A 26,372-nucleotide genomic window follows, 5' to 3' on the forward strand; every position below is an offset into this window, starting at 1 on the left:
AGATCTGCCTCGTTGGTTGTGTGGAGATAATGTGTGGTGTGATCTGTCCTTGTTACTCTGGGTGAGGGCAATCAAAAGAGGTGAGACTGTGATTTTGATTACTTTTGAATGGTTGCTCAATGTCATCAACAGTGCAAAGTCTTTACATTGAGTAAGTACTGTATAATACTACTACATGTGCTGAAATGCAAGTATTTTGTGAAATTGCTTATAATAATTGTTACTTTTGAGGGTACAGGTGGTGGTGAGAAAAAAATGTGACAAGTCAAATCAGTTCCAGTTGTGATAGGGGTTGTGACATTTCAGCAAAAGTTCAAATAACAGAACAGCATAATCAGTTAATTGTGCTGAACCATCAAGCACCTAGTTCTCTAGTCTAAAAAACCAAAATAATTGAGAGAAGTGCACCCACAAAGCGAGGTGCTTCATTCACCAACTGACATGACAGCAGCATCGACACATGACAAGCCACCATGCATTTCATTGTAGCCTAGGCTATGCAAAAGAGCAGATTTTTCTCAAAATGATTTTGAGTCTTTTTCAATTTACTTAATTAAAATTATATACTAAAATCATTATCGAATGTTAATTTGTGTGCAGTCAATTTATATTTGTAAAATGGAATCTGAAAAAACAGGTCCCAGCATCAGGGACGTGCAGAGAGTTCCTCAGGGGCAGGGGCTCAAATATAAAAAGGGGCATATATATAAATATATATGTGCTTTGCATCACAGAAATAAATTATATTTTTAAAGTATATTAAAATAGAAAACCATTATTTAAAAAAAAAAATCTGTATTTTTGATCAAATAAATGCAGGCTTAAAGCGCATTAGGGACTTCTTTAAAAAAAAATAGTAATGTGTGTGTGCAAAAATGTTAAAATAATAAAGTCACCATTTCGCGTGTTGTTGTCAGGCAGCCTACACCTCACATAATAGGCCTACAGTAGGCCTGGGCTTCATTTAACAAACTATGATAGTTTCATAATGTAAACGGTGTATCAATATATAGACTAGGTCTAAATTCAAGTGACTTGAATACTATACTTACCATTAATGCTACTTTTGGTGCTGGTTTGTAGTCAATTAACATCCATTAGTTCAACGACGGAGATTCAGATCACTTCAATGTAAATTCGTCTGTCCATGTAATTTTCAAATGATTTATTTATAAATGACCGTCCAATGATATTTGAACTTCTTGTGCCAGATGACGATTGGTCGGTGTATTATGCATGACAAACAGGCTTCAGCGAATTAAGTAATATTTTAAAATATGTGTTATGTGGATTTTTAATTGAATCGACACACAACCTTTTATTATAAAAAATAATAATAGTAATAAAAAAAAAGTTTTAGTAAAAAAAAAAACACGCACAACTTGACGCAAGTGACGCAACCCATAGCAACGCGTTATAGCAACGACACCTCAGACTGACAGAAACGTAAAAATAAACGTGAATTTAGGCTACTTTAGTCTTGTACACATTGTCATGTAAATTATAAGCAAATGCATTTTGTTTTATTGACCACAATATTATCATTGATATGTTTGAGAAGGGCACTTTTGATTAATTTTGAAAAAGGGCAGGGGCTCGAGCACCCAAAGCCCCCCCCTCTGCACGTGCCTGCCCAGCATGGGTTGCCAGGTGTTTTGAACAAGTAATTATTACTGCACGAAAAAAAGAACATTCTAGTATGAATGTTGTTTTAGAATGTAATCCGGATGAACTACATCCGCCATGTTGTCATTACTCATTATCATCATGTGACCTACCAGCGTCAGTTGCGTTGCTTCACTGCCATTCATAATCCTCTCCCTTGGCCTCGTGGATAGTAACTGTCGATCGAATTTAACACTACAGAATATCGCTGGAAGTCATCCAGTACTTTTTGCCTACTCTTTTATGAGTGATGTTAGTTCATATACTTCTTTCGTCACATAATGTTGTACTAATAATGAAAGTATGCTATTTCGGATGCAGCCTATCTTTCCCTCTCATCAGAGGTGGAGTGGAGCTAGACGCGAGGAAAGGAAACAGATTGAGAAGCACCCATTGATTTGACATTGTCATGTCCTAGGTAAATGTAAGAGATTAACGTTATTTTGTGAGTTATTTTGACATGATGTAATGGTTTACTTTGTTTTTCAACAACATTAGTCCAGGCGTTTTAGGGAAAAAGGGTGAACAAATTGCAACAGAATCAAACTCAACTGATTTTGTATCCTCCATATGTAAGGAAAAAAGCCCCGAAGAATCCCATTGGGGAAAGTTCCGAAAATGACCCAAATATATCCTATTCATAGGCCTATTCAATATTTTTCTCACTTGAATTAGGTAAAAAATGTAACCTTTAGATATCACCATGAATATCACTTGCTTACTTGTATCAAGACAAAATAAAAAATGTATTACACGTTTTTTAAAAATTGTTTGTTAACATGGACAAACGGTGCATAATCTAATTATGTGCTAATTTGCATAAATACCACAACATATCTAAACATTGGGTACAGCGTTTTTAAAACATTCAGAGATCCAGTCAGTCATTAATTCAAGGTCCACTCAACTGTCCACTCAACTGTCAACTCTCAACTGTCAACTTTCAACTGTCAACTGTCACTATAAGCTGTCCCTCAGGTAAGAAAAATGTCCTTTTGTTTTATCTATCTATCTATCTATCTATCTATCTATCTATCTATCTATCTATCTATCTATCTATCTATCTATCTATTGCAAAATAAGAGCCCTCAAAAATTCATAAATACGCTGTTGTGTCTATACATTCAGAATTGTTATTTTTTTTTAAATCCTAGTTTCCACAAACTAATTTCACCTCAGGTGGAGAGTACACCTTCTCACAGTGTCACCTGCTCCATTTCAGGACATTCTGATGTTGTTTTCCAAAATAAGAGCCCTTCAAAACTCATAAATGTGCTGTTGCAAAATAAGATGACGGTTAGATTGTTAGCGGCTAGATTGACAGACAGTGCATTTCGGGGTGGTGGCTGGCGGCTGGATTGACCACAGTGGAATATGGATGCGGACATGGCTAGGGAAAAGAAGCCAACTTGGCATGCCAATTTAGCGGAACTTGAGGTTGTATTTTTAGCGCCATGTCACATTGATCAATATGCCATTTCATGTTGCATTTTTATTAGCTAGTCACGACCATAGAAATCCCCACGATTGGTCATCTTTCGTCTAGGACAGCCCAAAATCGTACAATGTGTACCGGGCATTACGGAACGCACTGATGACATATGATGTCTGTAGAGCAGGGTGTGCGAAATGTTGACTTGCAGGAAGGACATCATATCATTGCATTTGGGCCGAATGCAATGATTGGACAAATATTTTTTGGTCCTGGGACTTCCACAGAAGATATACTGTATGTACTTGTTTTAATATTTAGAATTTTTAGACTACTTCTGTTATTGATTGCTATCAGGATGTGAAGAGAGTTTCAACCAGTATTAAAAAAAAAATGCCTACCCTACCTTTACTTGGTCATTTTATGTTAAGAAAACCCCATTTCCATCTTGTTTACATCTTTACAACCACAATAAAGTTGATGACGACAGAATTTGCGAAACACCTGCATGTTTTATTCAATCGCGTAGGAATGCCGGCCAGACCGCGTCACCTATGAACCACTCTATTTACACATGTGAATGTGTTTCTGAAATTATGCACAAAACGAAGAGGTGAGGAGGGAGGCTGTATAATCATATACATTTGGTGAAGATCGGGGCTGGTTGTCACACTTTTTACTCCAGTAAATGGTTTCTCATACTGTATGTAGGCAAATAGGCCATAACAAAAATTTTAAACCAAAAGCGGGTCATGTTGTGTCACAGTATATGGGGTATTTTATCACAATGGAACCTGCCATGTCAGGATATTGTTCTGGCGGTCCTGCACCTCGCTGCTCTGCATATCAATGTTCACTTTTTTTTCTTGTCCCCCAGACTCAGTTCAGTGTGTTTCTCCTGCAGGAGTTCTCAAGCAGGGAGAGGCCAGGATGGGCTTGCATACCAGGGGGAGAGTTTCAAGTTCATGTGCAAGATGACATGTTCCTGACCAAGTGGAAGAGCTGAGAAAAAAACGTGCGGTAACTAAGCCGAGAGGAGTCATCTGTATGCTGCTGTATCCTTAACAGCACATTGATTCGGAATGAGAGAAAAAGTGAACAAGAGAAGACGGGGAGTAAAATCCACCCCTTTGATTTCTCTTCACAGCTACTCTCCTCCTCTTTCCCTCCCACTAAGATATTCTGTCTGAAGCCACCCCCCTTTCTCTCTCTCGCTCCATCTCGATCTGTCCTGTATTCCTATCCTTCACTCTCTCCATACTATTAAACACCACTGTTCTTTCTTTTCCTAGCTCGTCTCTCATCGGGTCTTCTTTTAACGCACCGCTTTAAGAGCATCTAGTATTTCTGCTTCTCCCAACGGGTGGAGAAACTGGCTCAATGCGTCTCTCTCTCTCTCTCTCTCTCTCTCTCTCTCTCTCTCTCTCTCTCTCTCTCTCTCTCTCTCTCTCTCTCTCTCTCTCTCACACACACACACACACTGAGATAGCCTGTTTCTCATTGAGAGGCCCTTTTTTACTTGTAACACACGAGTCTTGCTCTCTTTACGGTGCAGGTTTCCCTCCCCCTTCCCTCTTCTCTACACTTATCCGTAAAGAAAGGAAGGAAGCGGAAGAGAGTGGTGTCTGTGAGGAGGAATGATGAAAAGGCAGAGAGAGCGAGGGAGAAAGAGAGAGAGAAGGAAGGAGGGGGTAAACGAAGAGAGCAGGACTGAGGAGAGTGGACTGGCAGAAACGTGAAATACGAGAGGGAGAAGAGTAAAGTAGGAGAGGAACCTGTAAGAGGAGAAACGAGGGATGGCTGACCTGGAAGTGGGCAAAATCGGGGGAAAGGAAGCCACCGTTCTTTTCCAACACTTGCTGGTATTTTGCTTTTCACTTTGCTTTTGTTTTGGTCATTTCTTGCCTTAATTTTTCATCTGTCTTATTCTGCTTCTTGTCATATTTTTTTTCATGCTAATATGCTCCAATATCTTTCCCGTTTTTTTTGTTAGCTTATAACTGCCCTTTCTGCTTCTTTGTGTGCAAAATTAACCATGTGTTTGTTTGGAGACTTTAAGTACTTTTCCTTCCTCTTCCATCACATTTTCATCCCTGCAGCGATCATGTTCACTCTGTTTTCTTGTGCGACACGTATTCGCTTTGGTTGTGTACTGTATGTCTGTTCGAGACTTTATTGTTAACATCATAGACTAATATCCATGACTTCTCCAAAAGGCTAAAATGAGGCCCGGTCAAGTTGATCGCATAAAAGGTTTAGTACTCACGGTTTGCATCAGTTAAATTAGTTCTGCACTGATGCACTTGTAGAGAGTGCGATCTTTATGCAAAGTCAATCCTGGCCTTCTCAGTTTGTGGCACTTTTGTTTCATCTGTATTGGTTTGAAATGTAGCGTAATTCCTTTATTGGGGTGTCCCCTCTTCTCTCTCCGTACCACGCTCCTCCCATCACCCCTCATCCCCGCTTTCTGTCTTCCTCCGTCTGCGCCCTTGCAAGAAGGTTTACCGCTGTAACGCTTGTTTATCAAACCAATGAATACAACGGTGAACAGTTTCTCTCTTTCTTTGTAAATCCTGTTCTTATAATTTTGTAACAGCATGCTATCCTGTCTTCTGTCTTTCCAATGTGTTTTATATCTCATGTCTGACTGCATACTTGTCTCCACGGTGATTATCCTCTACTGCCCTTAACCTGATGGTTCCTGCTAACCCGCCGACATATAAAAGCGTAATAGCAGTTTAGCAGTTAAAAACAGCCCTAAAATGATGTTTGCTTTCAACAAATTTATGGAGATGAATTTAAGAGCTTTTAGGTTTAGTTCCCTGTCCAGTTACTTTTTTTGTTTTATGTTCTTAAAAATGGTGTGTTTTTGTAAGTACTATGAGATTTATTTTTTATTTTTACAGTGTATCATTTAATCGCAAATGTACATTGCTTTTACTGCCTTAAAGCTTTAAAATCACAGATGACAATTCGGTTTAGTGATAAAGGTGAGTTGAGGTAGAAAATAATGGGAAAGACGCTTGAACAGGGTCTGTTTACACTTTATTCCTCAATCTGCACCATGAATCCATGTAAGAAATGAGAGAATGTAAAAAACTTTCTGAGCGAACGAAGTCCAATTGTCTACTAGGGGTCCAGGGCCCACTAGGGGGCCTCAGCAACCTTCTAGGGGAGCCTCAAGATAAGTTAATGATAAATTAAAATAAGAATATACAAAAAGCAAACAAAAAAACAAGATATTTCTTATTTTAATTATATTTTTGTCTATGAAGAACCAGATTTATAATGCTTATTGAAAATATGAATATATAAGGAAGACTCATTTTAAAAGTGTGATTTCTAGACCTGGAAAAATATAAAGGAATAAAATCTTATATTTAATATGCATTTCTTTTCTATTTATTCTATAAATGTAAAATGTCCTTATCCTTAATCCAACATGAACAACTGGAAAACAACTGGGCTTTGAAAACTGTTGAGTCAAAAATGTTGAGAACCACTGATCAAATGTCTGTCAGTTATGTACAGCATCACAGAGGGAGTTAGCTAGGCACCAGTAAGGGGGAAAATTGAGTTTTAGGGATATTTGTTCAACTGCCTGTTTTAGGTTATAGTGTCATACAGAATATGGATTATATTTGACCATCCCTGCTTCACTCACGTTCTCATGCTCTGAGTCAACCAAACCTTTAAAGGAATGAATGTTCCAATTTGGGAATATATCTATATATATACTAACTCTCTCCCATTACTTAGTTACTTTTTATGGACTTATATATACAAAATATTTATACAGTATATATATATATATATATATATATAAGTCCATAAAAAGTAAGTAATGGGAGAGAGTTAGTTAAGTACCAAATATGCTTTGTTTAAATAATAATATACTGTAGCCTGTTTTATTTCTTTATTATTTTGTGTTTCGAAATCTCTATTCCATCTCTGTTTTCCTTGAATTGTGGCTCTCAGTTGAAATGGCATTCTTCATTGGCCCGAAACTGCCTTTATACACTACCACATCGGTTTCAGTACATCAAATAAATCACCTTGAGCCTCCAGTCTTGAATACTACCAGTACAAAACAGTATAATGGCCATTGACTCTCCATATGTTCAAGTGTCTCAGATTGCTTGAGCCCGCCCTTACTGAAGTGCTCAGGAAATCAATAGGTTGAACATCAGCGCTGCCTCCTCTCCTACAATTTCTGGCTGTGGAATAGAATGTGGAAAATAAATTTAGCTGTGAATACAAAAAAACAAACAATACTAACAGAGACATAGTGGACCGCCAATGCGAATGTGTTCATGACTGAATATTTTGGCTTGTGCATTTGTTATTGTGAAGAAAAAACGATATTCCTCTTTGTTCAAATATATCATGTCTACATATAATGGAACATAAATTACAATTTGCCTCGTTCTTCTGTTATCAAATGTGTCTGCAAACACTTCTAATTGGCCTAAATTCCTGACTAGATATTGTGTACACATTTTAGGTAACCTTAGTGACTCATGTCTAAATATTTCTTTCATCAAATCTCAACCCACTTCACCATCCAAACTAGGCTGAATTAAGACATTTGTTTTAGAGCTGATGCTTTTTTTTAAATGACAGGTGGATGTGCAGTAAGTTAAATTGAGCAAAAAAATTATCTATATAACATTTCTGAAAAATGATCCGGTCTAACTTTCAGTTGTATTAAAGATAGTCTGGCAAGCAAACTTTTCTTTCTTCTTTAAAAGGCTTACATTCTTGCTTGGAAAAAGGTATTCAATACTACTGTTCTCATCTAATTAATTTGATTCCTGAGATGCTGATCATAACTGCAAACCCTAATTCAGTATATTTTTTCAGTTTAGTGTTTCAGTCACTTCGATTCATCAAATGTAATCATACATTTTAATGGATGGGTTACCATAAAAATAACTATTCTGTCATTCAAATTGCAGAATTTGAAAAATGTATTTTAACTATTAAATCGTATTACTATTAAAAGTATTTTCGGTAATTGAAATAAAGCTAATAAAATGTATTATTAATTAATGTGATATTATTTAGTATTGGATGAAAAACTCATAAACCTTATAAATTGTACCTTGACAACTAACTGAAATAAATAAATTTCAGTTTAAGTACTAAAATGTATTAAAACTACAAATGAAATAAAATTAAAATATAATAGGCTACTAAATAATTGAATAATAATAATATACCAAAAGTGACAAAATTACTAAAACTTAAACTACAATTAAAATGAAGATTGAATGAATACTATAACAGTATAGAAATAATACTGATATCATTCCAATCTGTATGACTTTCTATCTTTAAGAACGTTTTAGCTATTTTTGCTCACACAATGGAAGTAAGTCCAAAACAAAACACCCCACTTGGACCCCACTTACTTCCTTTGTGTGGCCAGAAATACACCAAGACAATTTGAGGATGAGTAAAAGATGATGAGTTTTAGTTTATTTTTTTGAGAACTAGGCCTATCCCTTTAAGAATAATATATATTTTCTTTCAGAGGCAGTATTTCCTGTGGAGCTGTTTTTCATGTGATATTTTGCACCTGCATAATCAAATGTGCTGACAGTATGGGGCTAATTAACAGTTGCCTGACTGCTGTAGTGTGTGTTTACCTGGAGTGCTGACTTACAAATTGCTGGAGAAGAAATGGTACCGTGGCTATTGTGTGTTCAGTGTGCGCTATGCTGGTTTACACAAGGTGACATAGAAGTGTTAATATGCATGACCAAGTGACAATTATATTATGTCTTGAGTGACTGTATAATTGCACGTGAGGTTTGCTAGTGTGTCTAAAGCGATTGCGGGTGTGTGTGCGTACAGTGGTCGCGTGGGGGTTAATATCTGCAGTCCAGAGGAATGTGTTTCGGGTCAGCAATGAGAATTCCTCAGTTCTGCATTAGTAGGTCACAGCGCTGCTGCTTGCCTCAGCAAACTCTCTCACTGGCAATCTTCTCTCTTGTTTTCTCACCTTCTCCACTTCCCTTCTTTTCCTTTAGCTAGGTCTGATTTTCATTTTTCAACCTTCACTTTTCCGACATGAAATTGTTTCGCATCCTCTCATTCTTTCTTTGTTTCCCCTCTCTCCTGCTAAGACGACTGCGGTGTAGGGGGTTGGGTGAAAATGAAGAAAAGCTGTATGTGTGTGTTTGTGTTATATAAATCTAGCCACATGCACTATTCACTCTTGCCGTCTGGTGCTTGTGTTTGTGTAGGATTTATGTTGAAGATCTTTCTTATTACCAGATGCCGGCCATTTAACTCAGCTCTGATAAAGTAAAGAGGGAGTACCTCTACATTACCATATGAGGTCAGTAAGATTTATTCTGTTATTTAGCAAGGATGTGTCCGTAAACGCATTACTAAACTGATAAATGCTGCTCCTTAATGTTATTCATCAAAGAACACTGACATTTTTTTAACATGGTTTCAATAACAATATTAAGTGGCAAAACTGTTTTCAACATTGATAATAATAAGAAATGTTTCTTGAGCGCCAAATCACATACTAGAATGTTTTCTGAAGGATCATGTGACACTGAAAACTTGATGCTGAAAAATATAGCTTTGCATCACAGAAATAAATTACATGTTAAAATATATTCAAATAGAAACCGTTATTTTAAATTGTAACAATATTTCACAATATTACTGTTTTTACTGTATGTTTTATCAAATACATGCATCCTTTGTAGGCGTTGTTTCAAAAACATTAAACATCTTAACGACCCCAAATGTGCTCTGCTCATTCAAAAGTATTTAGCACCCAAAAATAAAAAATTGACTCACTCGTCATTGTCTTTTTCAAAACTTTATGATTGTTTTTTTGAGTGAACTATTCTCTTAGAATTTCTTATAAATTGAAGTAAAACAGGGAAACATAACCCAGGCGGCAAGGACATAAGCACTCATAGGTAGCCACATGCACTGATTCATAAGTGTGCAGATATGCAAACTGGGGTATTATGTACACATTCACCAGCGAAAACAGGGCGATATTTGGTTTTAACTTTAGAAATTCAGTTGAACAAATGGCCTGCAGCTTCAGGGTCGACCCGCTTTTCAATTGTACCTTTGTTCCTGTGTCCTCAGTGCTCTTTTATTTGTGGTGTATCCCTGTCTTTCTTGTGGAGATACCTTTCTCTTACCTGCCTCTCTCTCCCATCTGTGTCTGCTCCTTGTTCAGGTCTGCATCCCTATCTCCTGCCTGTCTCTGCTATCTTATCCTCTAATTCTGCACTGTCCAGGCTCTTATTTCTTTGTGTGTGTGTGTGTGTGTGTGTGTGTGTGTGTGTGTGTGTGTGTGTGTGTGTGTGTGTGTGTGTGTGTGTGTGTGAGAGAGTGTGTGTTTGTTTGTGTGTGCTCCCAGAATTTATTTATTTATGTCACACTCCGTCCCCAAAGCTCAATATGTGTCTTTATGCTCTTCTCAGGATCCGGGAAAAGAGAGGCAGAGTTTTAAAGGATTTGAACAATATTTTAGTCCATTTAGAAAAAATTATGAAAACAAATGAGAAACTAGGTTTATTTTGACATCTGAATTAATGATAAATTGTTATATTTAGACTTGTCAACTACATTGCATTTATTGTTGCAATATCAAAATCTATGACTGAAGATTTGAGCTTCACAGTCTTAACAGTTTTCTTAATGGTTTTAAATGTTTGAAATTATGGAGATTTATGCTGTTTCCTTCTTGGAGAATTTACAGCTTAGACAGCTAGTCCAATACATTTCATTCTTGTAAAACCAAGTTTTATTAGACCTTCATATTGTCATAAGTTAAATTGTAATCACTTGTGTCTCCCATCTCGGGGTTATTAAACATTTTTGTTTGCTGTTAACATAGCAAATCGATTGAATGAGTGTTTTGCTTTCATTTTAAAATGAGATGGAATAAATTAAATAAGAGGGTCTGAAAGTATTTTTCTTATTTCACAGTACCGTTAAAAAGTTTGGTATTGGTGAATTTTAAAAAAAATACAGTAAAACAATAATACTTTGAAATATTATTACTAATATTTAAAATGTAATTTATTCCAGCGATGGCACAGCTGCATTTTCAGCATCATTACATCATGCTGATTTGGTGCTCAAGAGAAATTTCTTATTAAATAAATTTTGAAAACAGTTGTGCTTTACTGAATATTTTGCTGGGAACCTTGATACATTTTTGTCAGGATTCTTTGAACGTTCGAAAGTTCAGATGAACAGCATTTTTTTTTTAAATAGAATATGTTTTACAATATAAAAGTCTTTACTGCTTCTTTTTGAAAATTTTAATACATCCTTGCTAAATAAAAGTATTTGTTATAAACAAAAGTAGTTTGAAAAACCTTAGAGGGACAGTAATTGGACCGTTTGCATTTGTCTTTTTATGGAGGAATAGATAAGGAAAATGACTATTTTTGACTAGTCCAGTGGCAATGAAAGAGATGGTTGGTTAAAACGCAGCTGTGGCTTTTGATGGAGTGTTGAGGAACTACACTTTAAGATGAAAGCCGTAACCATGGTTCCCCTCCTCAAGACGTTTGCTTTGTGCAGAGAGAGGTCAGGAAACAGATCAAGGGCAAACACTTGTGCATTGTTCAAGTTCAAGGAGAAGTTTAATAGAAAACATGGTAGTAAAAATTATATAAGATAAGTAGATTTGCGCTGTAGCATGATGTATTCAGTTTCACTGTTTGGTTTGGTCACAGTGAGAGAGCATGTTTGGCTCTTCAATTATTTTTGATAGCACTTCAGCTGTAGTATTTCCTAATTAATATGATGACAATTTTAGTGCATTAATGATTCGAATACTGGAAAAAGAGTTACTCTGTGAACTTTGTTTGTTGGCTTTACACCAAGCTGTAGATTTCAGCCTGACCCTTTCTGCCAGTGGATTCAAATGGTTATGTAAAGTTTACCGGTAAAGTTGACATGATTGATGTTTATCCGAAAAACAGAGAACAATACATTTGTTTGTATAGCGCTTTTCATACATACTGTATCGTTTCAAAGCAGCTTTACAGAAAAATGCATGTTTCTACATCACAAATTAGAGTGATCTGTTATCAGAGGTGACTGTCAAAGTAATGTCCATATGTCAAAAATGTACAGTTCTTAGATAATACAAATCATGCAGTTAGCTAATATCATGTATTATTTCAGGCAGAAAAATATATCTCATTAAATCAATTATTACAAGTTGTGATCATCATGATTAGATATATAGATTTGGCACGGGTGCATGTTGATTCAGAGTTGGCATCATCTGAAATCCTCACAGGGGTTGCCGTCTTCACTTCACAGGTGGTGGGGCATCTGAAATCTTTGTAAGAGGCTGGATTCAAACTGGAGCTGGCGTACTCTCTAGTTACCTTGGCATTTCAAGGTAGAAACAGGAATGCAAGTGGAAAATAATTAGCGTAGCTACTGTTAATAACATTTCAAGCAAAAGATTGAATCTGATATAACTGGAGTACAATGTTATGAGGAGCATTTTGTTAATACTTGGCTAAAGAAATGTCTTTAATCTAGATTTAAACTGGTAAGAGTGTGTCTGAGCCTCGAACATTACTAGGAAGTCTATTCCAGAGTTTAGGAGCTAAATGTGAAAATGCTCTCCCTCCTTTAGTGGACTTAGATATCCAGTTTCACTTTATTTTGGTGGTCCGTGTAACACATTCTATTGACTAGGGCCTATAAGTAACGTTGCACCTACTGTACATGTCTACTAACTCTCATTAGAGTGTTAGTAGAGCATTAGTAGACTGGTAGGGTTAGGGTTAGAATAAGTTGACATGTACTTGCAAAGTTACTTATAGTCAGTAGAATATCTGTTGGAGGACCAAGACAATAAAGTGTTAGCAGATATTAAGCAGACAGTCTACTAATACTTCAATGAGAGTTAGTTCACATGTAGTTGCAAAGTTACTTATAGTGAACAGAATGTACAAAAGGGACCATCAAAATAAAGTGTTATCAGATACTAACTCTACTACCAAAAGTCCAGAGTCTTGTGACCGTGACCGTGGATTGTAGGGCGATAGAAGATTGGTTAAATACACAGTAGCTAAACCATTTAGGGCCTTAGGTCAGTAGTAATACTTTGTAATCGATACAAAACTTAATAGGTAGCCAATGTAAATGTAGCAGGGTGGAATAACTCCACCTACTGGGAGATCGTGCGCATGCGTGCGGCTTATTGGCTGCCCTTGTATGGAGTATAAAAGTGGGCTTTGGCGACCTGATATGCGTCTTGGTATTGCCGTGATGTCACGTCATCTGTTGCCGCCGACGGTTCAAACTGTTCGCGTCTGCTGTGCGCTCGCTGCCTACGTGTCACAGCGATTATGTTTCTGATGGAGTGGCTGTATTCCGACATGGTGTGCGACCATGAATGGTTTGGTTACATTGACCATCCCGCGGTTATCTGCAGATCTGAGGGTTCTCCCTGCCTACTTAATGGGATTGAGCGTCAATATTAACTCGTGAAGCGGCTAAGTGTGACTATGTTGCTGTTTTGCCTCTAGTTTTTATAGTAACGTTAAACTGTGCACGTTGGTGCGGTACCGTCATGCGCCTCGGTCGAGGCTGGTGCTTCGTTGGTTGGCTGGAGCACTTGTAGCAAGTGTCTCCCTTGTGTTTTTTTCGTCGTGTAGCCGTCATGGCTGGAGGACTTGTAACGGGTGTCTCCATGTTTCTCGTCGTGTAGCCGTCATGGCAAGAGTACTTGAAATCAGTATCTCTCTATTTTATGTTCTTGTCGTGTAGCCGTCATGGCAGGAGCACTTGTAGCAAGTGTCTCCCTCGTATTCTTGTTGTGTAGCCGTCGTGGCAGGGGACTGAGCTATTGTCTCCCTCATGTTTCTCGTCGTGTAGCCGTCATGGCAAGAGTACTTGAAATCAGTATCTCTATTTTATGTTCTTGTCGTGTAGCCGTCATGGAAGGAGCACTTGTAGCAAGTGTCTCCCTCGTGTTCTGGTTGTGTAGCCGTCATGGCTGGGGGACTTGTAACAAGTGTCTCCATGTTTCTCGTCGTGTAGCCGTCATGGCAAGAGTACTTGAAATCAGTATCTCTATTATGTTCTTGTTGTGTAGCCGTCATGGCAGGGGACTGAGCTAGTGACTCCCTCGTGTTCTCGTCGTGTAGCCGTCGTGGCAAGGGACTGGTAACGAGTGTCATCTGCTGGTGTAATATCCAGGATGACTCGGCCCTTTTTTTTTTTTTCAGCGTGGGATGATTGCTGAGGTTTGTTCATCGTCGGGACGACGATGCGTAATGGGGGGGTAGATGTAGCAGGGTGGAATAACTCCACCTACTGGGAGATCGTGCGCATGCGTGCGGCTTATTGGCTGCCCTTGTATGGAGTATAAAAGTGGGCTTTGGCGACCTGATATGCGTCTTGGTATTGCCGTGATGTCACGTCATCTGTTGCCGCCGACGGTTCAAACTGTTCGCGTCTGCTGTGCGCTCGCTGCCTACGTGTCACAGCGATTATGTTTCTGATGGAGTGGCTGTATTCCGACATGGTGTGCGACCATGAATGGTTTGGTTACATTGACCATCCCGCGGTTATCTGCAGATCTGAGGGTTCTCCCTGCCTACTTAATGGGATTGAGCGTCAATATTAACTCGTGAAGCGGCTAAGTGTGACTATGTTGCTGTTTTGCCTCTAGTTTTTATAGTAACGTTAAACTGTGCACGTTGGTGCGGTACCGTCATGCGCCTCGGTCGAGGCTGGTGCTTCGTTGGTTGGCTGGTCTGTCTTCACCAGCTGCCACCTGCTTGATCTTCTGATTGTGCATCAGTACATGGAGTTTCTTTATGAATGTTTGTTTTGTTATGGTGCATAATTCACTCTGGGCATTGTAATGCATAACTGCTAAGTCTGAGTGAAATGCGTGTTTTTAACTGTTCTCTCTTACGAGAACAGTTATTTGTATGTGCCTTTTTGTGGTTTCTTGTTATTGTTGTGCGTTTATATTGTTTTGTGTTATTTTCTTTGCAGGAGCTGGAGGTTTCCGGAGAGGGAGGGCTAGCTGCTATCGTGTGTGGTGATTTACACCTAGGCCGTGTGTTTTCTTGCATCCAATCTTCACGTGTGTGTGTGGGCGCGTGTATGGGGTTACTGGGGCTCCTGTTAATTTGGTAGCTAGTCTGTACCTCCAGGAACCTCCGCTGCTGGTCTACTAGTTAAATGTAGATATAGGTTTGTTGTAATGTGTTTCTGATACAAACTGTGTGAACGTTACTGTAAAATTGATTCTAAAAATCTTGTGACCTTTTAACTATTTATTATGAAGTGCTGATGAGAGAAATAAAAGTATATTTTTCTATATGTTGCCCCACGTCTCTTTACCCACGTAATAGATAACGAACCTGTGTGCCCTTAGGGCGGTTAGTCCCCAGTCCTCTGGGGTGGCGTAGTCGACCGTTGTTGTCATTATTGGAGTATACGCCTGCTCTTAAAGGAGAGTGTGTGGCGTCACCACCGAAAAGAAACCCGCTTATGCCACATAAAGATTATAAAATTGGAGTTATATGATCACTAGGGGTGTCACGATTCTCCAAATCCTCGATTCGATTAAATTTTCGATTCTAAGGTCACAGTTCGATCCGATTCTCGTTTTTTTTTTTTTTAAAGCACAGGTTGCTATGCCATTTTTAGACCAAATTTAGACCAAATGTCAAATTTAAAACATTTATTAAGAACACAATGTAACAATAACTTATATCTTCAGTCAATTGGAAACTTAAGCAAAATAACCTGCGATAGTTTCTCCTTTAACCCCTTCTTCACAGAAGATGACATTCAAGTTCACAACAAACAAACAAACAAACAGTTTAACCGTCGCGCAGAGCCACGTCTTTAAAATTCTAACACTTTATTCTCTGAGTGTACACTCACTCACACACACACACACACACCGGCGGCGCCATTCGGCGTCTGTCCGCGGCGCCCAGCAACGGCTCAGGACCTTGTTCAAAATCAATCTTGCCGCGCCACAGTGCGCCATTTACATAGTTTTATGTTAAATTTATTTTAAATTAATACATTTTATATACATTTATTTGTCTCGTGACTTCACACTGTGCTGCAATATAGGCCTACATTTTTTACATTTACAGAAATCAGCTGGTTGAATGGAAATTGCTGATGTTATCGGATTTTCAGGATACATTCAGTTAACGGACGCTCTTTGAGATAAAGTGCATTAGACTGCAGACTAAGCAACGTATTTAATTGTAGAGTAGCCTCATAACATAGACATGATCTTAATTCCATAATGTCCTTAAACATAATATTGCAGGTCATAAACTGAGAAAGTGCGCGCGTCCGGTGTGCGATACCTCGAGTTGTCATAGACGCGACGCGGCGCTTCTCGTCCGGTGTGTGCGATACCTCGAGTTGTCATAGACGCGACGCGGCGCTTCTCGTCCGGTGTGTGCGATACCTCGAGTTGTCATAGACGCGGCGCTTCTCGTCGGGTGTGCGGCCCTCAGAGGAGGTTGACTCGCAGCATTTCGCGTGTTTTTTTCCGCTTGACAAGCCGACCGAACGTGACATGGGGGCGTGACAGCATCGACGATTCCATTTTTTAATTCGATGATCGAGATTGTGACTTAATTTCGATCGATTTCGATTTAAAATCGAAATCGTGACACCCTTAATGATCACATGGTAACAACTCTAGCAGCTGCATTTTGTACTAACTGTAGTTTGTTTATTGAGGATGCATGCAGGACAACCACCTAGAGCATTACACATATCCAGTCTAGAGGTCATGAATGCATGAACCGTCTTTTCTGCATAAGAAACCGATAGCATGTTCCAAAGCATAGTGATGTTTCTGAGGTGGAAGAAGGCTGTTTTTGTAATATTTGAAATATGATTGTCGTAAGTTGCTGTCTAATATATAACACACAGGTCTTTAACTGTATAGAATTAAGTAACAGTACATCCTTAGATGCAAATTGTATTTTAAGAGATTCTGTGTAGAGGTTTTTGGTCCAATAAATAATACCTCAGTCTTATCCGAATTTAATAGAAGAAAATTACTGGTCATCAACTATTTTATATCACACTCTGTCAACTTCGATAGTTCTTTATTTCATCACGACTAGATGAAATCCCTAAATTGAGTATCGTCTGCATAACAGTGGAAACTCATTACATGTTTTATAATAATATTACAGAGGCAGTATGTATATTGAAAATAGCAGAGGGCATAGAACAGACCCTTGCGGCACTCCATAATTTACAGATGTTAACTTGGACGATTCCATGTTTGACTAAACAATATGGTAACGTCAGATAGGTAAGATCTAAACCATTCTAATGCCTGTCCCTGAATACCGATGTAATTTTGCAATCGATATAAGAGTATGTCATGATCCATAGTATCAATAGTGTCAAACGAATGACTAAGATCAAGTAAAACTAGTATTGAGATGCCGCCTTGGCCAGAAGCTAGAAGTAATTCATTGTCATTTTAACAAGCGCAGTTTCTGCGCTATGATAGGGCCTTAACTTTTTCAAAGAAATATTTTTTTTTGTGCTCCGTCTGCCCTTTCAGACAATGTTCAAGGTCACAGCCGGAAGGTCAGATGTCAAAGCCAGCGAAATGACACGTCCCTTCCCCCCAACTCTTGACCGACGACCTCCTGTGTTGTGTCTGGTAGGCTGATATGTGTCTGTATTTAACCCCTCATGGGATGCCCATTATCATGTGCTGTTAACACAAACTCTTCATCCTGTGTGAAAAACCATTCCAAAATATCACATAAAAATTACATTATTTAGGGGGGAATTTTTTTTTTTAACAAAAATTATATTTACACACTACCGTTCAAAGGTGGTCTGTAAGATTTTTAAAAAAAAGAAGTTAATACTTCTATTCAGCAAGGAGTCACAGTGAAGACATTTATAATATTACAACAACAAAAAATCTAATAAAGGCTGTTCCTTTTTCATTTTCAGCAAAGAATCCTGAAAAAATATCATAATTCCACAAAAAAAAAGAGACATAATAATGCATCACAAATGTTCTCAAAATTTACAATAATAAGAAATATTTCTTGAACAGCAAATCAGTGGTTAGTTCACTGGAGTCAAGTGAAAATAGGAATTATGTAATGTTTGATAGTCCTTTTACTATCCATGATTGCTTATGTGGTCCTTCTATACACATATGTATATGATTATGTTAATGTGTTTGGTGGTATCTATAGGGATCAGACGGCAGATCGCAGTTGCACTGTAAAAATAAACCACTGAGACAAAGATGGACTGTAATCACTTTTCCTGACTTTTGATTGGTGGAATATTATTCTGTTTTTCTCTATTATTAAATCTTTACCTAAACTGAAATCTACTAAAAAAAAATACAACTACCTTCTAAAACCAGAAATAACATCCATTGATCAATTCTTTACTCATCTGCCACAATAATTAAATGTCTTTATATGATCTTCATTTGCAGGCTTTTCTCAACAAATACTGATATGCACTTAAAAACAATTAATAATTCAGCATATATAATGTTTCTATTCTTATTTTTAAAATAGACTATCATTTGAAAGTCTTACTTTAGTTCAGAAAGGGTGCATTGATTTGATAAAAAGTGACTGTTAAGACATTATTTATAATATTACAAATATTTATATTTCCAATAATAAATGCTTTTGAACTTTTAATTCATATATTTTATCAATGCGTCCACAAAAATATTAAGCAGCACAACTGTTTTCAACTTTGATCATTTATAAAAATGTTTCTTGAGCAGCAGATCAGTATATTAAAATTATTTCTGAAGGATCACGTGACACTGAAGACTGGAGTAATGATGCTGAATATTCAGCTTTGATAATATAGGAATAAATTACATATTATAATAGAAAGGTTATTTTAAATTGTAAGAATATTTCACAATATTACTGTACAAAATCTTACCGACCCTAAACGTTTGATGGTAGTGTGTGTGTATATAGGCTACTGTATATTATTTACTATATGTACTGTATGCATATTTTTTTCTGAGGGCATCCTTAAAGGTTTTATCAGATTTCGCACACTGCAAACAAATTTGTACTTAAAATATTGGAAAGTAAACACACGCATTCACATAAATTCGGTTCTGACTCACCCCTTTAACAGAAAGTCAATAACAGCACAGGAATGATTAATCAGTGGCTCCATTGTCCAATTCCACCAATTCCCCCTCCTCTCTCACACACTCATGGGCCCCTCTCACGGCATAGTATTGATCTGAATGCATTTGCCTTCCATTTATCCACTGAACACAAAGAACTGTGAACTCACCCGGTACTGTGCCCAAATCCATCTAGGGAGGGATCACTTGCTTGCCATAGACATGCATAAATAGGTTTAGGGTAAGTGTTAGTCAATGGAAATGTACTCCGCTACAGCTTTAGCCTGTTTCTTTTTTCCTGCTTTTTCCCTGAATTAATTGACAATATCTCGCATACAGTTGGTCATGTGTTGTGAGGTCACATTATTTGGCAGCGTGATACAAAATTACATATTGCTGCACACCAGCAGAGAAACATAAATTAGATAATAAAAGTCAACATTCAAGCGTAAGATATTAACATTCAGGAAATGGGACATCTGTATATCATGCAGTGGTGAGTGTGAGAGAAAAAAAATTAAATGATGCAATTGACTGTGTGAGTTAAAGGGATGCACAATATTTGATGCTGGAAAAATGGTATTCCAATCAAACATATACTGAAATTTTAAACTTTGCTGTTTGTGTGTGTGTTCCTATCTGAAAACCAGCTGAGGGATTTGAGAATAATTTGACGGACAGCCTGTTCAAAGCCCTCCCTGCCTACCCTATCATTCTGGTTGCCGAGAGTCAGGTTGCCATGACACCAGACTGTTTTGTCTGCCCTTTGACCCCTTTAAGAGGTGCTTTGGTCAATCAGGCATTACCCGTGAGGGGCCAACCGAGGGGGGAAAGATGGAGCGACATTTCCTCTCTAAAAATGAGGTACAAAAGGTTCTATAGATCCGCTGTATGCTGGGGTACCGGCACAGTTATGGGGAGGCATAGGCGCACACACACAAACAAAAGGCACAGATGAATGTATCCGTGGCACAGTTCTGCCTTGGAAAAAAAAATGAAAGGATCTATGAGGTCCCTTGTGTATACGGGGCTTGTGCTCGTGATAAGAGCAGCTACCAGCAGATTTTCAGATGAATGCTTAGTGGAAAGAATAGAACTGCACAATTTGATTATTAGAATAGTCGCTTAAAAATGGGCTTTCAGAGAAAATTAAAGCACTTTATTTTACTTGGCTTTAAATTAATGATGCTAATTGATAAAAAGGTAATAGGATAAAAATATATAATTTGTTTAATTTAATTTTAAAAATCATTTTGAGAATACCATTAAAAAACATTTCTATTTTAATGTATATTAAAATGTAATTCCGGCATCATTACTCCAGTCTTCAGTGTCTCATGATCCTTCAGAAATCATTCTAATATACTGATTTGCTGTTCAAGAAACATTTATTATTATCAATGTTGAAAACAGTTGTGCTGCTTAATATTTTTGTGGATTCATTGATTTAGAAAAATGCAAGATTTTCTAATGATCTGAAAGTTCAAATGAAAGGCATTTATTATTGGAAATATAAATCGTTTGTAATATTATAAATGTCTTTGCTGTCACTTTTGATCAATTTAATGCATCCTTTCTGAATTAAAGTATAAAAACTTTAATTAATGATAGTCTATAAGAATATGAACATTATATATGCTGAAATATTTAATTGTTTTAAACTGCATATCAGTATTTGTTGAGAAGAGCCTGCAAATAAAGATAATTTAAAGATATTTCATTATTGTGGCAGATGAGTCAAGATTGATCAATGGATGTTATTTCTGATTTTAGAAGTTAGTTGTAATATTTTTTTGTAGATTTCTGCAGTTTTGGTAAAGATTTGATAATAGAGGAAAACAGAATAATATTCCACCAATCAAAAGTCAGGAAAAGTGATTACAGTCCATCTTTGTCTCAGTGGTTTATTTTGACAGTGCAACTGCGATCTCCCGTCTGATCCCTATAGATACCACCAAACATATTAGCATAATCATATAAATATGTGTATAGAAGGACCACTTTGGCAATCATGGATAGTAAAAGGACTATCAAGCATAACATAAGTCCTATTTTCACTTGACTCCAGTGAACTAAGGCCTGACAAGCCTTTGAAATTAATCCTTTCTAGCCAGAACTGCAGCATGATTCCTCCTCTCCTCGGAGAATTGTTGTGACTCGCTGTGAGTCCTCGTCAGGACTGATAAGATTAGCGTGGGTTCTGTTCTCACCCTAGGACACAAAGTATGTGGAACAGAATAACAGCTCATGGGAATTTATGTTGCTCTGTTTAATGGCGTTAGATACGTTATGCTTCAGACTATGAAATTGGCCTGGAACAGAGAATTTGTTTGGTTTTCTCTCCCTGATAGCCGCATAAATGATGATAATGGGTGATGAAAACGAACTTACTTTGGTTTCTGACGGCTCCTTTCATTTCAGTTTATTTCCGTCGTGAGCGTTGATCTGTATGTGACCTGTTTAATATGCTGTGTGCAGATAAGATTACTGCCAGGCGGAAGGGTTCTTTTTTTTTTTCTCATGCAGATGAACACAGAAGCTTGTCAAAACAGACATAAAATATGAATTACATACCAGAGATCTGGGGCTGGAGTTTGTCTATATTTAAACACTTATGTGCATTCTTGGCATGATGTCACAATTATCTGGGTAAGATGATGCGTCAGGGGAAAACCCTGGGTGTCTGGATAAAAATGAAAAATGAGAACACATGCGTGCAAGCAAAAGAGCAGAAAATAACTTTAAGCTGATTTTGTTGCATAAAAATGATTAATTCAATCTAATTCATGAATTTGGATGGACAGACCACATGTAAAAAATATATGAATGCCTTTGAAGTATAAAACAAAGTAGGATTGTTTTTAAAGAAATACTATTTTCGAACAAAACTTTACACAAAAAAATGACACATGATTTTAATGTGTAATTTAATTATGTGATGGCAAAGCTGAATTTTCAGCATCATTACTCCAGTCTTTAGTGTCACATGATCCTTCAGAAATCACTCTAATATGCTGATTTGGTGCTCAAGAAACATTTCTTATTGTGTATGTTAGTGAAACTTTTTGTGTAAACCGTGATACTTTTTTTTCAGGATTCTTTGGTGAATGGATCAAGTTCAAAGGAACAGCATTTATTTGATATAGAAATCTTTTATGACATTAAACATGTACTTTTGACCAATTTATTGCTTCCTTACTGAATAAAAGTATTCATTTCTTTTTTTTTATTTAGCAAGGTAGTTTACGTTTATGTATTGGGTAGGATTAAGGGATGTAGAATATAGTCATGCAGAATAAGACATTAATATGTGCTTTATAAGTACTAATAATAAACAACCAATATCCTAGTAATATGCAAAAGCAACTAGTTAATAGTGAGAAATGGACCCTAAACTAAAGTGTTACCAAAAATTTGAATGACCCCTAGCTTTTGAATGGTTGTGTAGTTCAGAGAGAACTGAAAACTTTGTTGGATTGAAATCGAATGCAACATTTTTGTGTTTTAGTCCAAAAGTGTTCAAACCGTTTCTGTGGCCACTGTATGTTCACTGCTATTAATTTGTGTTTTTGTTATATATTTTAAACCTTCGCTCAATTGTCTCTTTTCAGAAGCAGGGAGGCATCACCTGAGATCCGCTCTGGTCCTCCTCAGGGACTTCAGGTGTTCACTCCTCATGCGACATATACAGCTCAAAGCAGACCAGCTGGTCAGAGATCAGGTAACCACACTTTTCTCTCCGCCCTTGTTATCTATACCTGCAGCGCTCACACAATCGAGCTGAAACCCACCATTGAAACGAAACTTTAAACTCTTAGAACCTGTTCTCAGCCTTTTGTGTGGCAGCTCCAAATAAGTTATTGTTTATTATCAGTTCCTTTATGACTATTGCATGTTCCTCTGCATATCTCTCATATTTCTGCCATGGTTTGTAGGTCTCCTTATTATAAGCTTTTATCAAAGACATTTTTTTTGAACCACCTCACATTCGTCTTTTGTTTCTCACTCGCTTCTTACATTGTCGGGCGAAGCAGCTTCATTTGACGTCAAGTTGCTCTGAATATTTCTGATTGTTCCTGAATGCCATTTGCATTCCATTGTGCACTTACAATGCCAGCTGACCTTCAATATTTTGCAGCTGACCAGAGCTGTGTGTGTATATCTCTCTGTTTTCTCAGTCCCACCAACATGCCTGGCATACACACTAACCCCTCTGACGTGATTGACAACTCTGCCCTAGCAACCGCTTGGCACGTTGCCGGGCTGCCCAGGGTTGCCAGGGAATGTGTTCCCATAGCAACTCGTTTAACCACTTTATTTGCCACCTTGAAATGTAGCGAAGGTTTTGCAAAGAGGCAGAAAGGGATTACTGCTGAAATTTGCCGTGGAAGAAAATGTGTGGAAAGGTGATATGATTTTTCAGAATTGTATTTCATTTTTATATTTGTTTTTAAAGTTGTTGAGGAGCTGTGCTGCTAGTGCCAAATGATTTTTTTGTTGTTTTTGCGAGACTAAGTAGATTTAACTAAATCGAATTTTGCCTTTATGGTGGAGAAAGAGCCCATTACTGGCTTACATTAATTCAAACAGTGCATACAGGAGTATAAAAAACATTTAAAATCAGAGATCAATATTAAACTCCCAGCTTTAACACCCCTGTTCATATCATGGTTTATCATTTAGTTTATCAATTTCAAATTCATAGACATGCGTTTGAGTCGCACAATTACACATCAACACTCAGAGACTTCAGAGAACACAAATGTGTTCAGGTTTACTGCATCCAGTTTTATATGGAAAGTGTCCGTAAAGGTTCTGGAAAGGGTGAGTGAGAGTGCAGGGAAGGAAGAGATGGATGGAGAGATATGATTTTTAAAAATACAGACTGGAAGAGAGGATGTTATTAAAGCAGGAACGCATCTTGAGAGGAGGATGCTGAGTTTTGGATGTTTTGATTTGAAAGAGAACAAGGGGGAGGACAACAGAGGAAGGGGAAATAAAGTGATTGGGTAAATGAAGAAAGGCAGGGTGTTAAGAATGAGAACCAGATAGGTGGTCCAAAAGTAGTGGGACAGAAAGAGGGACATTGGGCTGAGGGAGGAAATAGGGAGAGAACTTGATGACATTCATGGTGGTGTGAGAGGAAAGTAAAAAAGGGCAGGAGTCTGGAGACGAAAAGGACAGGACCACATAATCTACCTGGCAACATGCTAAAGGAGGCCCAATTATTGCCATGGTAACTTGCCACAGGATTGTCACAGGTTTTTGACTTGTCGCTCATCTTTATCTATTCTGTGCAAAAATACATAATTGTAAGAGGTACATGCAGGTACTGACAAATTGTGTATTTCTTAAGTGGAGCTTGTGTAGTTTGACCTGCTCTCTGTGAGAGACACACACAAAGATATTTTGAAGAATGTTGGTAACCAAACTGGGTTTTATCGTATGGACAAAATATTCTGAATATATTATTTTATGTTCCATGAAAGACGCAGAGTCATAGAGGTTTTGTGACGACATGAGGATGATGACAGAAATGATGACAGAATTTTTATGTTTGAGTGAACTATCCCTTTAAATTACTTCCTCCAAAACCTCCTTAATATGCAGAGAAACCAGCTGATTATTATCCAATGGCAGAAAGGGAGATTATTCAGGGATTTCGATTTGAAAAGTAATTTTTTTTGTAGTGCCACAGAAATTACACATTTCAGCTTCCACATCAATATATAACACAGTTGACAGCAGATTAACCACAGTTTCCCCCCCCCCCCCCCCCCAAAAAAAATGATTGAACATGTTCCACTAATATAAAACAACCAGAAAATACATATGTAGTTTTATCATTTAAAACCTAAAACCTTAAAAACAAAATGTAAAAAAATTAGCAAACTTTTGCTTGAAATGTTTTGCTTTCTTTAAAAACAATCGCACCTGGGTTATTATTGTTAACTAATACTAAAACCATTTAAAAATTACATTTTCATTACTTGAAATAAAATAAACATTAACTGAAAAAAATAAAGTTTAAAAATTAAAATGCAACATTTTATTTCAGCTAGCTGAAGTACAAAAATTAACAAACTGAAAAATAAAACACATTAAAAAAAACAAAGATGTATATATAAAAAAAGAACAAAATGAATAACATTTTAACAAAATTTAAAAAGAAAACAAAATATAAAAAGAAAATCTATTTCAGAATATAAAAAAAACACTAAAAATAGTATAGCAATGGTACCCGTTTGGTAACGCTAGTGGTGCAGAAACCATACATTTCAGCTTTAAACCACAAAATAATTTCTTGCTTCTAAAGAAAGAGCAAAGGAATCGAGCTAGGCCTGGTTTTTCAACCAGCATTCATATCTGTAACTACACAGAAGGTCGTAAAATCATTAGCTGAACCTATACACTCATTAAGCTAAAACCTCTTGGATGAATTCACACCACTGTAAACAAATGTAGAGAACAAACACAAAGAAGCCAGGCTGTAGACAGAGGAGCTTATGCTAGTGTAGATAAACACATTTGCATTCCTTTGCATGTATGCCATCTGTGAAACGTCGGCATGCAAAGTGATACGGCTTTAACCTATGGCTCTCGTAGGCCTTTGGTGTCTGTGTGTGAAAATGAGAAGTCTCAGAGGAGCGCTACACCACTGCTTTCCTGCTGAATAAGCACTAGCTTCTCTGTTAGCAGACAGACTCCTGCCTCTATATTGCCAGGACTGCAGAATCAGTCTAGACTGATGGAATACGAGCGTGATTTACACAGCACTCTTCACACATATACATACACACACACTTTTATGTGTTAATTTAGTGATTTTGTAGCATTTCATTGTCATTAAATACAATTAATAAGTAGATTTTTATTGAACAGTGTGTCTGTGTGTGTGTGTGTGCGTGCGCGAGCGAGAGAGAAATTAGTTTATGAGAGGTTGATGATGATAAAAGAAAACATATTATCAGGGCAGCATAAATATTTTAGTAGTTGCAGAGAGTGGGTGGTTTCACCAAGGAGGTCAGACTGTGTGTGTGTGTGTGTGTGTGTGTGTGCGTGCGTGCGTGCGTGTGTGTGTGCGTGTGTGCGCGTGTG

At 37.4% G+C, this 26,372-nt stretch overlaps 1 protein-coding gene across 5 annotated transcripts in view; it reads left to right on the forward strand.

The window, feature by feature from the left end:
• Positions 1 to 4,582: 4,582 nt before the first annotated feature.
• Positions 4,583 to 26,372, forward strand: part of spaca6 (sperm acrosome associated 6) — a 53,447-nt gene continuing 31,657 nt past the window's right edge. Inside the window, exons 1-4 of one of the 5 annotated variants that reach the window (XM_079626816.1) lie at positions 4,583 to 4,959; positions 17,700 to 17,801; positions 22,886 to 22,995; positions 23,453 to 23,680. In XM_079626816.1, coding sequence (XP_079482942.1) covers positions 23,463 to 23,680 — 218 coding nt within the window. In that variant the 5' untranslated portion in view covers positions 4,583 to 4,959; positions 17,700 to 17,801; positions 22,886 to 22,995; positions 23,453 to 23,462. The remainder of the gene's footprint in view (positions 4,960 to 17,699; positions 17,802 to 22,885; positions 22,996 to 23,452; positions 23,681 to 26,372) is intronic. The other 4 variants (XM_079626806.1, XM_079626810.1, XM_079626817.1 and 1 more) reach the window with 4 other exon arrangements.

The sequence above is a fragment of the Phoxinus phoxinus genome, assembly GCF_949152265.1.
Source record: "Phoxinus phoxinus genome assembly, chromosome: 10".
In the NCBI taxonomy this organism is placed as follows: domain Eukaryota; kingdom Metazoa; phylum Chordata; class Actinopteri; order Cypriniformes; family Leuciscidae; genus Phoxinus; species Phoxinus phoxinus.